This window comes from Ambystoma mexicanum, chromosome 8 (genome assembly GCF_040938575.1).
Source record: "Ambystoma mexicanum isolate Mex_15411 chromosome 8, UKY_AmexF1_1, whole genome shotgun sequence".
NCBI classification, from domain to species: Eukaryota; Metazoa; Chordata; class Amphibia; order Caudata; family Ambystomatidae; genus Ambystoma; species Ambystoma mexicanum.
Window position 1 is genome coordinate 1,453,881,146 of NC_090929.1, and position 14,079 is coordinate 1,453,895,224.

At 46.9% G+C, this 14,079-nt stretch overlaps 1 protein-coding gene across 2 annotated transcripts in view; it reads left to right on the plus strand.

Moving 5' to 3' along the window:
- KCNIP2 (potassium voltage-gated channel interacting protein 2) overlaps positions 1-14,079 on the plus strand; it is an 804,817-nt gene that overhangs the window by 676,581 nt on the left and 114,157 nt on the right. Inside the window, exon 1 of one of the 2 annotated variants that reach the window (XM_069611620.1) lies at positions 470-742. The exons of the other annotated variant lie outside the window; for it this stretch is intronic. Coding sequence (XP_069467721.1) covers positions 658-742 — 85 coding nt within the window. The 5' untranslated portion in view covers positions 470-657. Of the gene's footprint in view, positions 1-469; positions 743-14,079 lie in introns of those variants that run through there. 2 annotated transcript variants of the gene reach the window in all.

Below are 14,079 nucleotides of genomic sequence, written 5' to 3' on the forward strand. Positions count from 1 at the left end.
GGAGGGAGGGAGGGAGGGAGGGAGGGAGGGAAAGAAGAAAGAGAGGAGAAGGAAGGAAGAAAGAGAGGAGAAGGAAGGAAGGTAGGTAGGTAGGCGGGTGGAGGGATGGTTGGTTCCGGTTTATCTTGTCTAATAAACATCATGTGCAGAAAGGTGCGCTATTGTTAATAGTCCATGAATACCCGCGTGTCCTTGATGAAATAACTCTCGTAACAGGGAGAGGGGAAGTTAAAGAACGTGATAGATTCCGCGCGAGGACCTTGACATGTTCCATCGTGATTTTCATCGTAGGATTTTCTATGGCTTCTTTTGATTGACAGCCGTAGCAATGGCTGTCCCCTGTTGCCAGCGTTAATATAAAACGATGTGTGCGTCTCCTCCTTTGTCCCAGCCCCGGAGAGGCGCTCCAGAGCTGAAGGCTGCCGAGCTGAGTGCAACGGAGAGCCTATATAAGCGCCCGCTCAGGCGGCCAGCTGGCACCAGTATCAACTCTGGCAACCTCGGCTGCTGACCTCCCACCGCGGCTGCAGAGGGCAGCCCAAGGCAGGGCTTCCGGGCACCCGAGAGCGCCGGAGGAGGCACCCACAGCCCCGCCCGGGTAGGGAGCAGCACAGGGGAAGCCAGCCACAGCCCCGGGCAGTTCCCACAGCGCGAGGAATGGCGTTTATCCCGCAGGCGGCGTGGGTGCGGATCAAGACCATGAAGGTGCTGCTGCCCCTCGGCCACAGACGAAGGGGCAAACGTGAGTACCACCTGCCAAGCTTTCAAGTAACTTCATAGCTCAGGGGAGTTGGGACTACCACTTTTGGCTCTCCAGATGTTTTGAACTACATCTCCCATCAGCCCTAGTTGGCATAGTCAAAGGCATAGTCAATGGTGAGGGGGGTCATGGATGTTGTAGTGTAAAACAGCTGGAGAGCCACACGTGCCAGGCCCTGTCATAGGTTATAGGGAATGAAATGGCGATGAGTGGGTGCGTTCCTCCTGCATTTTCAGTCCTGGGGCGCCATTGCTGTGTGACCAACTGCCATTTCCACCCCTTGGATACATTAATTACCCCCATTAATTACATTAATGACATTAATTTCTAAATACATTAATTACCCCATGAACAACATTAATCCCCTCCTCCTTGTCCTCCCCCTCTCCCTCCCTCCCTCCTTCTCCCGTCGCGACCTCTGCAACTTCAAACCTTCTCTCTTCTTCAACTCCTGCTCTTCCTCCCTTCCCCCTCTTCCTGACTTTTCCTCTCGCTCGGCTGTTGATGCCCACTCCACTCTGTCTTCCTCAATATCCACCAGTCTCAACGAACTCTACCCTCTTCCTTCCTTCCACCCTTCTCACAAACATTCCCAACCATGGCTTTCCCCTCATCTTCTGTCCATGTGTTGTCTCCTCCGTCGCCTCGAACGACGTTGGCTTAAATCCCCTTCTTTGACTAATCAATCCTCCTATTTCTCATACCACTCTCTCTGTGACTTGTCTCAACTCTGCCAAGAGCTCCTACTACTCTAACCTCCTCCACTCACAAGCTTCTCACCCCGCCGCATTTTCCAGACCCTCTGTCACCTTCTTTCCCCTCCTACTCCTGAACCCTCTACCAACTCGCCCTCTCTCCCTCTGACTTTGCCAACTTCTTCTCATCCAAAATTCTCTCTCTACATCAAAACATCCTCACCTCCCCTTCCTACTCCCCTTCTCCCTCCCCCATCTCCTGCACATCTGCTAGCATGTCTAACTTCTCTCCATTCAGCCCATCCTGTGTCTCCATCCTTCTGTCCAAAACTCACCCTACTGCTGCCCCTTCTGATCCTCTTCCCACCTCAATTATTCTTAAAATCTACCCCCTCCTCGTTCCCTACCTAACTACTTTCTTCAATATTTGTCTCTCCTCTGCCACACTTCTCTCTTCTCCCCTTTATCTCTAAGCTCCTTGAGCGCCTAGCCTACTCTCAACTCTCAGCTTTTGTATCCACTCACTCTATCCTCCCTACTTCTCAATCTGGTTTCCGCCCTAAACACTCCACTGAGACTGCCCTCACCTACCTACTTAATTATCTCCTCTCTGCTCGCTACGCTAAGCAATCCTCTATTCTCATCTTCCTTGACCTAGCTGCTGCCTTTGATACAGTAGATCACCCCTTTCTTCTTACTACTCTGTCCTCCTTTGGCTTCAAAGGCTCTGTCCTCTACTGTCTCTCCTCTTAACTCTACAATCGTACCTTTGCTGTCTCCTGGAGCGGCAGAACCTCCTCCAACTTCTCCTTGGACTGTGGCGTCCCCCAGGGCTCTGTTCTCGGTCCTTTTCTTCTCTCTCTTTATACCTCCCTTCTTGCCCCCGTTATCTCTTCTTTCGGCATTTCTCACCATTTCTACGTGGATGACACCCAACTCTTTCTCTCCTTCTCTTCTCTCACTCCGACCGCCACCACAATCCTTACGGCCATCAAAAACTGGATGTCATCACATTTTATTTCCCTCAACACTGACAAGACTGAAGTCCTTTTCTTTCCTCCTAACACGCTTTCCCCTACCTCCCTCCTTTCATCCACTTTCCCCCTTCCAATCTCCCCATCTCCACCTATGCTAGCAACCTTGGTCTCCACATTGACTCTTCCCTCTCCTTCTCTAACCACATCTCTCTCACCTCTCGTGCCTGTCGGCACCATCTCTTCAACATCCGTAACATCCGCTCCTCCCTCACCTTTCACGCTACCAAACTCTTAATCTCCTCCCTTATCTTCTCCCGCCTCTTCTACTGCTCTTCTCTCCTCTTTGGACTCCCTGTCTCTCATTTGGCCCCCATAAAAAATCCATCTACCACTCCTCTATCCGTACTCTCTGTCTCCTCAGTCCTCGTGACTCTATCTCTGCCTCACTCTCTCAGTTTAGCTGGATCCCCTTCGTCTCACAACTAAAATTTCAATTCCTCTGTCTAGTCTTCAAATCCCTAAATGAATTCACCCCATCTCACTTCTCTCCTCTCATTTTACACTCCGTCCCGCTCACTCCACTCTGCTGACCTCTTCTTACTCACTGTACCCCCTGCCCCATGCACCTCCTCACGCTTCCGTTCCTTTCAGCTCTTGGCCCCCCTACATTGGAACTCCTTACCTCTTTCTATCCGCTCCCTTCCCACCTACTCATCCTTCCGCACCTCCTTGAAAGCCCTGCTTCTCCACCCCCCTGACTTTCCTTCCATACCTTCTCCCCTCTCCAACTACCCTTCCCTTCCCATTTCCTTTCCCTCCCTTCCCCTTCTCCTCGCACCCATTGGTCTCAATTCAGTTATGTGTAACCTCCTACCTACCTCCTCTCCCTTCTCACTTCCCTCTCCCCCTCCACCTAAGTAAATTGTTCTACATACTGTCTCACTGGTTTGCTTCATGATTGTATATATGCTTCTTTCCTTATTGTACCTTGTTGTTATACTGTAAAGCGCTTTGGGTCAAAGCGCTATATCAACCCAATAAACATAAACATTAATGTATACTGTAACTGAAGTTCTATTAAAACAACAGGCCCCCACTCTGACACTCTTTCTTGAATTGTCATGAATTTGTGAAAAGATGTTCAGGTTTTGTTAGCAGTGGTGTTTAAGTTCGTGTCTCTCCAGTCGGTTTATAAGAGTTATTGGGGCGATCTGTGGTGTATGAATGTGCGTTTGGAAGCTTTGCATGCCACGGTTCCAGCTGCAAATGCAAGGTGGCCTAGGGTCACATAGAAGCTTCCTGTGTGAAGCTCGGGCACATTTGTCCTATCAATAAGCCAGCCAAGGGAAGCAGGTGTGTTTGGGCAAAGCACCGACTGAAGCACCTTCGCTGATTGTAAATGCTGGCGCTGAGTAGACTTGTACACGTAGCTTGTACATGTGACTACATGACGCTGGGGCGCACTTTTCCAGTCCTCAGCTTTCATTTAACAACTAAGGGCCCAATTCATGGAAATGATTGCACAGAAAATAGGGTACTTGTGCCCAATCTGCAAGCTTAACCCTGTTTGTCGATTCATGGAATCGATTGCGCTGCACTTTTCCTGAACTTGTGTGGATTTCATGCTGGCCTGGCACACATGTGTGAGCCGTTGCGGGCCTTGCGCGAAGCTCCAAGCAGAGGATGGCCGTGAACTGCGCAGAGGGCTGGGAAGCGGTCAGAACAGAAATGGGGACTAACTTGCGAAGAAGTGGGCGTTCCGACTGATGGCCTGCAGGCAGTCCCTCGCACACCCGCTATTGTGCGGCAAGAGACATATTCATGGAATCGATCAAGCAACGTCTAAGCTGGGAAATGCCCACTTAAGTCCTTCATAGGATCCGCCACCCGAAGGCTGGCATAAGTACACTTGCACGTAGGATTTTCTGCACGCAGGTGGGATCACACGTCATATTTCGGGGTGCGCGTTGCTTGCACGGTGCACGGCCCTTGTGCAATGTCTGCGTGAAATTCTATGAATCGGACCATAAATGCAGTCTGAAATGTCTAGTTTTTGTCCATTTCATTTGTCCAAATTGTAATTATGCAAATTGGTCTTGCCAAAATACTCTACATAACAGATATGGACATCAGCACAACCCACTGGCCCAAGTCCAAGCCAGACCTAGGAGAAACACATAACACAGTGGCTTGCGTTGCAATTTGTGTGGTCTCAATCAAGAACTAACCGCATCGGACACAGGAGTTCAGTTCTGTTTTCCAGCGCCACAATTCTCTGCTATACCCGCCAGCCTGACGAAACAATACTGTGTCAGTCTTGCCTATCAAGCATGGACAACAAACATTCCGAATCTCTCACGAGCCCACACCTGGGTGAGAGTGAACCTGTGACACTCCAGAACTGCAACCACCCAGCAATCATCATAAAAAGGAACCAAGGACAGCAAGGACCCCACGCAGTGCAAAAATGGAAAACATGTACTGGGGGAACCCTTGCATTCTTGTTGGGGTGGGGAATTGGAGAGGCGGGCCAAAGGGTGTGACCCCCAGGCAAGTTCACCTCTTCATAGAGCCCAATCCTGTCGATTTGCATAAAAGCAAAGAGCATTATGGCAACATAAGATTGGCCACAAGTTTACATCCGAAACAGGTCTTCTAGTGAGTCGGTAAAAAAACCCTTTTGAGCGATAATGGCATCCTGTAGGCTTGGGCGATGCCCATTGGGATATTACTTGAGCATAAAGGCTGCAACATTTGCAGATTTGTATCTGTGCTGCCATCAGTGCATTGTGTCCTGGGGCGGGGTCTCATATGCACTGGGCGGAGCGCTAGAATGGTTCCAATCTTTTACCCTCCCCCCTCGTTAATGTATGGATCTATCGTAACCCTTTGGCCTCACACATCGATGGCCTTCCCGGATCAGTTGGTCTTAAAGTAATTGTGGCCTCACCTGTAGTTGCTAATTAACACCCATCAATCTGCTTAAGCAAGTGGTTTGCAGATTGATTGCACGAGCTTTGACTGATATTGGTAAGGGGCGCGCGGGGCCACCTACCCGCGTTCATTAGCCGGCGAGAGCTGTTCACCTGTTTGCCTTCTGCCCTGCGAAGACGCCTTTTTTGCCTCCATTCATTATTGTATCTTGCCTGTGTGTGTTGCCAAGAACATGCATATGTGTGTGCGGTTGGGTGCACTGTTCAGAAGAGCTCGAACTCGGGCATCTCTACCAAAGTCTATTAGCACATGTTTTCTATGCTCTGATTGGCCACCCTTTTACCAAACCACTATGTTGCGTAGAGCAATGGAACATTTCCTCTCACTTACTCTACTTCTACACTCCATGTGAAAATGGTAAAAGGCCTCCTGCTTAGCCCTACCATTAATGTTAAAACGCTGGCCTTACTCCAACTCTTGGCTCCATCCATCTCCCAGTTACCCTACGTTTACGCTCAATGCTGCAATGGTAAGCGACCTCCTGCTCACACCACCTTTCTGCAACCCAAGGCCCAGGGCTGGACTGGGCTATAGGGGACTCTGGAGATTTCCCGGTAGGCCTCTGCACTCTGGACCTCTTTTGTGTGGTATTTCCAAATGTTCCCATAGGAAAAGGTTTGGGCTTGCTGAAAATATGTAATGTGGGGCCACTTTGACAATTATTTCCAGGGCCTCTTTTGGTTCCCAGTCCACCCTTGCCAAGGCCGTGGCAACCAACCAGCTGTTTAACCTAACTCTATTTTGAATATGGAATGATAAAAGGCCTTCCATTCTGGCTCGGACTGGCCTATAGGTCAATAGGCCCATGGCCGAACTAAAAATGCAAAATGCTAGTGTGGGGCAGTTATGGGGATGAAAGTGTGCCACTTTTTTGGCCAATATGGGCCAGTTACTTCACTATGCGGCTAATAGTTTTGACCAGTGTTGCTGAATAAATATTCTTTCAAATGCACAGTTTGCATCACATTTTATCAAAAAACGCCCCCATAGGTACTATTCAAACAGTCTATCACAAAAGGAATGAAATGACATTTGCAACTGTGGACCACTTTTTCGCTGGTGCCCCGCCGCAGACAATTCTATGCCCCAGTCCGACCCATACCCAGGCTGCGTTTCCAGTGGCAGTGGAGAAAAGTCTTCCACTTACTCTACCTCTATGATGCATGTGGCAATGCCTTGCAACGTACCCAACGTCTAGTTTTCTTGCGACATTGGCAAGTGACACACTGTTTTCCTTACCCCAGTGTTCCATATGCAGCAATGGCCACCTTCCTTCCCCGCCCAGAGACGCAGAGTATTCGGGGGCAGACTACAAGGCGGAGGGGAACCAGTCATATCTCAGCCTACTGCAGCATTCCTCAACCTCCGCCTCTCACTAAAAGCACAAGTAACTTGTGTGCTGATGTGCCAAAAAGGTGTGAGTGCTAATGTGTGTTTGGGTATACAATTACCACGATGGATATAGCGCTCAACCAAGGGGCCCCAAACCCATTTTAAGGGGTGGCATTAGTCTACCGCGAGGTGAAAGACACGAAATGCAGTTACAAAGGTTCCTTCATTCTTCACTTTGTGTAAGCAATTTCGATCAATATTGTCCCCAGCTGTAATTGTGTACAAAAAACATGTGCTACAATATACAAAAGAAAAATTAGTTTGTCTGCCCAACGGACCAAACACTCAGATACTAAGCTTTGAATGATTAAATAAATGATTTCTATTCACTCTTTGCCTGAATATATTTTCCACACAATGTAAATGTTCAATCTTTTCCCAATTATATTCTTCACACACTAGTAGGTTTCAATCTTTGCCACACAATGATAGTGTTCAATCTTTGACATACGATGATAGTGTTCAATCTTTGCCACACAATGATAGTGTTCAATCTTTGACATACGATGATAGTGTTCAATCTTTGCCACACAATGATAGTCTTCAATCTTTGCCACACAGTGATAGTATTCAATATTTGCCACACAATGATAGTGTTCAATCTTTGCTACACAGTGATAGTATTCAATCTTTGCCACACAATGATAGTGTTCAAACTTTGCCACACAGTGATGATGTTCAATCATTGCCACACAATGATAGTGTTCAATCTTTGCCACACAATGATAATTTTCAATCTTTGCCACACAATGATAGTGTTCATTCTTTGCCACACAGTGTAAGTGTTCAATCTTTGCCACACGATGATAGCGTTCAATCTTTGCTACACAGTGATAGTGTTCAATCTTTGCCACACAATGATAGTGTTCAATTGTTTCCTAATTCTATTCTTCATAAAATAGGAGTGTTCAATCTTTGCCACACAATGATAGTGTTCAATCTTTGCCACACAATGATAGTGTTCAATCTTGGCTAATTTCTCTTTTTCTTGTGCAAGGTCTGTTTTGGTACATGGGGCCTGTTGTCATAGGTCCATGCAGCAGAAGCACATTAACTGATATAGTGCAGCAATTTGTCTATCAGCGTTCTTTTATTAGTGAGTGGTTTGCGCAGAAGAGTCTCAGTCCCTTGCTTGAATTCATAACAATATACAAAAGCCTCTCTCAGTGGCTGCTCCAAAAGCAAGCAGCTATTTTTGAGAGATATCTAATTTGTCATAGTTTGGTCTGGTTGCAAGCTGACCACCTTGGATGTGTCTAGAGCATCGTGCCCTGCCCCTCACCCACTGCATCCTTCATCTCACCCCATCCCATCCCCTGGCCCGTCGCACCATATTCAGAAGCCATCGACGTCCACCCACATTAATCTTATTTTGCAAGCACCATGAGCTGAGTGGTGTTGCATCGGCCCAAGCTTAGCGCGTTGCAGTGCATTAGCAAGGCTTTGCGCTAGAAGACGGGCTCAGTCAGGCGGATCAAATAGAAACAATTGGTGTCAAACAATCAATCGCTATGACTACCTTGAGGACTAGTACAGAATACAGAAAGAGTCAGTCTGCGGCAGCTGCTGCAGAGCCCGCTAGTTTTAGGCCTCCTTCCATACGACAAGCAGAAACCAGCAAAGTTAAGATGATGCATGAGATCAAACCGGGGTTGCAGGAACCTTGGCACCCATGGAATCAGGCTCTGCCCTGAGTTCTGCCATGATGCTGTACTAGGGTTTTGGGACCAAGGTCTTCGAAGGTCGATCAACCGCAGCCATTTTCCAGAATCCAGAGATAGTCAAAAAATGTACTCTGACGTGGATCTAGTGTAAGCACTTCTGTGGACTCCAGTGGATAGTGAATTAGAGTAGTCGAACTCGGTTCAGTGCATTACGCCGGTAGCTTGATGGTGAGAGAAAGGTGGCCGTGTGAGCTGAAAATAACAAATGTAAGCAAATGGCAGCTCTTCAGCATTATATTTCCTGTTTTTTGATTGACAGTTTGTGTATATTCAAGTTTAGGTCAAGCCAATGGGTGTAGACTGGTAAATGGGTGATAGCTGTGTTATCTTTGATGGGAGTCAACTCGAATCAAAATCTGTACTAAGCATTTGAATACTGAACAGTGCTCACCATACATTCATGGCTGGATTTGGGGCACACACCGTCTTTAGGCAGAAGCCTATATCACTGTGTGCTTGCTTTGGGATTCATTTGAAAGGAGCGTGTGCTTATTGTCAATGCTGAACACACCAATAAAGGCCACGTGCCACACCTCCCAGACACCCATCAGCACTAGGACTTACCGCAAAAGACCTAGGGAAGGCTAACAGCACTCACATGGGTGATTTGGGAAGTCGGAAGACCCAAGGCCCCCTACAGAGCACATGGTAATCTCAATCCCAGCATATTTTAAGGCTGTTAAACCAAATCGAGGTCATTACTGGCCTCCTCTCTGCCAATCGAATTGCTCGGATTCCAGTCCATAACTACTGGTATGGACTGCATTCCAACTTCAGAAGTAAACAAGGTAAGATAGAATGCTGTTTGTTGCATTCAAGAAATTGTAATGTACTGTCCAGACACTTCTTCTCTGGGGGAGGGGGAGGAGGGGTGTTTTTTCTCTGCACTTTCAATGTGACAGCCTACATAAAATGTAACATTCCAGAGTGACAGCTAACACATGGAGCATTGCTTTCACTTTTGTGTAGAGAAGCTACACTTTTAAATATTACCCCTGATGCATGGCCGTGCTAAAACTGTACCAGCTTAATCAGTATCATGATTGTACAAGGCAAGCCGTCTAAAGACAGACTTGCCCTTTCAATAATACAAAAATAAAATCGCATATAATGTTCTAACACCTTTTGTGAATTTACTTGCATCTCTTTTTACTGGACGGCTGGAGCACATATCTAGCCCATCGTGAATCCAGCGCTACTTGTAATTGACACATTTTTTCTCTCTGAAAAGGCTTAATTTAGATAGTCCTTTGATTCCTTAAACCTCAGAATGGAAGTTCTCCATATATGATCCACGTCGTCGTGGAACCACACATACCCAAGTGACCACAAAACATGGTCTGTAGAGAATAGGCTATAAGATTATCAAATAAATCATGAATTTGATGACTTTTAGGGTGAGCAATCTAAACAAAAAACTGGGGTTAACAGGCGATATATGAGTATTCATTCATAAGCGCCAGAGAGCCCGAGGCTCCAGTGTCTCTATTACCGCTTCCATACTCTGGAACTCGCTGCCGCTGCATCTACGTGCCGCACCCTCATACTGGCCTTTTAGAAAACAGCTTAAAAGCTTAAAAACCTGGCTTTTCAACAAACTCTTTCACTTGTTGCTGAACTCCCTCCCTCACCCCGCGCATTTTGTAACTAGCGCCTTGATACCCCGGGGCTTAGCACGGTGATATAAATGCAAACATAAATAAATATTTGGGGCCAACACATTTTTCAATCAAATTGTGCTTCTTCAGGGCCTTTCATGCTTGTGAATTGGGCTTTGTTAGAAAGTTTAATCTATTTGGTATGAGTACTGAATTTACATTGAATGGTTTAAAATGTGCCGGCCTGGAGTGACACTTGTACTGCGTCTTGTTGTTATTAATGGGCCTCACAGGTGTTTTTTTTAAATCTAGCCCCTGAGTGATTACTACAATAAGGAATGGACAGAACTAAGGTTATGATTCATAATCCTGCCTATGAAAGGATTATATAATTTGGATTATCAACCATCACAATATTATAACTAGAGTGTAGGTTTGATATAGCTAAGCATGATATTTGTAGCATGATATATGATATGATATGAAGTGGCATCTGTAACGCGCCTATACACAAGTGTTTCTAGGCGCGACAAGACAAGGAGGGGGAAACAAAGGGAGGACAAAATAACAATCTTACTAGGCCTTGTGTCATTCAGATCATGCAAGTGCAGGGAAGAGGGCAGGGGAGAAGTACCAGGGGGGAGGGAGAAAGTGAAATGCAGTTAACTCACAAATGCAGAGAGAAGGGACTGTAGGGTTGCAGATACAGACCCTTAAGTGATGGGGAGCCTAGAGGCAGTGCAAGGGCAACTGGGCATGAAGGAGCCTGGGCCCGAGTTCAGAGGGTGACCAGGTGACCAGTGCGCAGAGCAGTCAGGTGCATCATCAGGGGAGAGGAAGAGAGAAAGCTGAATCAAAAAGGAAGGTCTTGAGTTGCTTCCGGAACCGGCAGTGGTTCTGCTCAAGTTTGAGAGAGGCATGGAGGCTGTTCCAGAGGAAGGCCTCAGCCGAGGAGATAGGTCTGCCCCAACTCTTTGCATGGAGAAGCGTCGGACCCTCAGAGAGTTGGAGGTGGATGAGCGGAGAGCTCGAGGAGAAAGATGTTTTGGAAGAGAAAGTTGGACGTAGAGTGGTCCCAGGCTCCAGAAAGCCGTGTGGACGATGCAGAGGGTCTTCAACCTGATCCTTGCAGCCACGGGATGCCAGTGAAGAGATTTCAGAGCTGGAGAGATAGGATCCCTGGGCTTGAGTCCAAGGACATGTCTCACAGTCCTGTTCTGGATACGTTGTAAAGGTTAAAGAGTAGAGGCAGGAAGATTTAGAAAGAGGCTGTTGCAATAGCCCAGTCTAGAAAGGACCAGAGCTCTGGAGACAGTGAGCTTCTGTGGGAAAGTGAGAAAAGGAAGAATACCTCGGAGGGGGTGCAGCTGATAGTTTGACTTCTTAGAGACGTCAGAGATGGGAGAAAAGGAGGGTGGAGTCGAAGATGACATTAAGGTTCTTAACCTCACAGGAAGGAGCAGGAAGAGGGCCCAGAGTGGGCGGCCAGAGTGCGAAAGAAAAGGAGGGAGCGTGTGTCCCAATGAGGAGGATCTCAGTCTTCCTGGCATAGTAGTATGGACTACTAACTAGCATTTGCCCTGAAACTGACCCTCGATGGTCGAAACACATGTTGGCAAAGCAAATGTAAGAGTGTTGCTAGTTACACACGATCATTCAGATCATAATTACAATGCGAATAATGTGCAAATATAGCAGAACCGTAGAGGCAAAGTATTCAGGGCATAAATGTTGTCAAAATAAACCGCATAACACGCATGATTATTTGTCGGTCACGGTTTGGTATTGTTTGATTCATTTACACAATGAAATAAGAATTGTATGCACATAAATACACATTAATAGTTTTACTTAATAATCTGGAGCAGTGCCTGGTGGGCGAGAAGCTGAGGGCAGGAGATGCCAGGCGGTAAAATCCTCTGCACTAAATCGGCTGAGAGAAAACGTTCTTTTTTGTGTGCAACCTTTAATATTGGAAAATATCACAAAGCACCACCTAAAGAGGTGTAAAAATAAAATGGAGTGCTTAAACATTTTTATGAAAGGTTGTATTATACAGGAAGGTTTCTGGACACCTACTGAAGTGCTCTGGGGAACCCTCGGCTAAATCGCTAGCATCTTGGAAGTGGCTATTAGAATCTAATGGTCTGCTTTAATAGTGCCGCATATTCCATTAGGCGGAGTAGGCAGGCGCTTAGGGGCCCCACTCCTTTAAGGGACCCCAGCGCCCGCCAGTAGACAAATTGAGGAAAGTGAACACATCAAGTTTTGTTGGTTTACTAAAAAGAAAAGATGTAATTTTTGTTTAACATCATTAATAATTGATAATGTTTACTTTTGTGTAATACAATTGGTTTATTAAAATTGTTGGCTGGTAAAATGTAAAACGTATTAGGAGATAATTTGCGAGGGGGTCCCTGCTTGAATGGGGTATTGGCCCTTGGATTCTACGTTTCTCCATACCCCCCACACTCTCCTGCCTTCCTGGCTCCGCCTCTTTCAGTTTACGCCATTTCACCTTCCCGAGAGTGCAAGGAATACAGTAGTTGGGCTGCTGCGTGTCTTGTGTCCGTGTTGTCTCATAGTTCTGCCTGGTGGTGCTCCGGGATTTCACGAGATGAGCCATGCCTGTGCCTGAGGTGTACTGGCTTTAATAAGAACAGGTTACATTTGTGGTGGTGTCTTCAGGTCGGAGACAGCACCTGCCCTCGGTGACATGTCCAGGGAACTCTTTGCTGGGGTCAGAAAGGCACCACACAACCTCAGTCTGAAAGCCAGGACAGCAAATACTATTATCTGCCGTTGTATTTTGCATGTTTTTCTGTAAACTGTTAATGATTCTTTAACTAAAGGTTTCTGCATGGGAATCTATTGATTTCTGCTTGCACGAGAAGATGTACCCAACAACTGGCTGTAAACATATGCAATGTACGCATCTCTGATATGTATGCAGTTTATTTTCCTTCAATTGTCACGCTCGTCTGTTTCATTCCTGCTGCACCCATCATTCTCCATTTTATGTTTCTGTTTTTGTTCCACTTTTTCATATGTACTCCTGTTCATTTGTTATTTTTTGAAGGGTAGTATTTTGTGCACCATTTAATTCCACATTGCGCACAAGTGTTCATGGGATGACTCTTATCTGGAAGACCAGTAGGGATATGGTCTTTCTCTACTGGCCTTTCTGGAAACTGGGAAACATACCGACGGGCCAGTTCATCAGAAATGTCAGCAGGGCTGGGGCAGAGTCCATAGCGAGAATAGCTTTTTCAGTTGAGGCACACTTTTCAGAAGCAACAGCATATCAGGCAATGATGTAATTTGGGGCCTGATTAATGGAATTTCATACAGAAATCGCGCAAGTGCCGCATGCCGAGAAGGACCTTGCACAAACCTGTGCTCAGAAAGAAAAATGCACGCAACGCGTATTCATGGAATTGTTCGCGCAAAGTAACCGTATTCGCAAGTCACGGCTGGAACGCCCCGACACGCCCACACGCAAAGCAAGAAACTGCCAGATCAGCTACTTTTGCGTGGTCCCCCAGGCGCAAATACACACACCCTTCAAACAGTGCTTGGGGTCCACCGTAACTGTATCCGGCACCCCGATAGCATGCGCATGAAAAATCGTAACTCAGCAATAACTCTGGAAATGTGCGTGCACACCCATGTGAAACGTTCCTGTACCCTGCTACACAGCGTACGCACACCCCTTTGTTACATCGGAACCCCGATTGAGTACACGCACCCCGAAATAGGACATGTGATTCTCACCTGCGTGCTGAATATCCTACGCGCAAGTGTACTTATGCCAGCCTCGGGTGGTGGATCCTATGAAGGACCTGCATGAGCATTTCCCAGCCGAGACGTTGCACAATACATTCCACGAATAAGTCTCTTGCTGCGCAATAGTGTGTGTGTGAGGAACTGCCTGCAGGC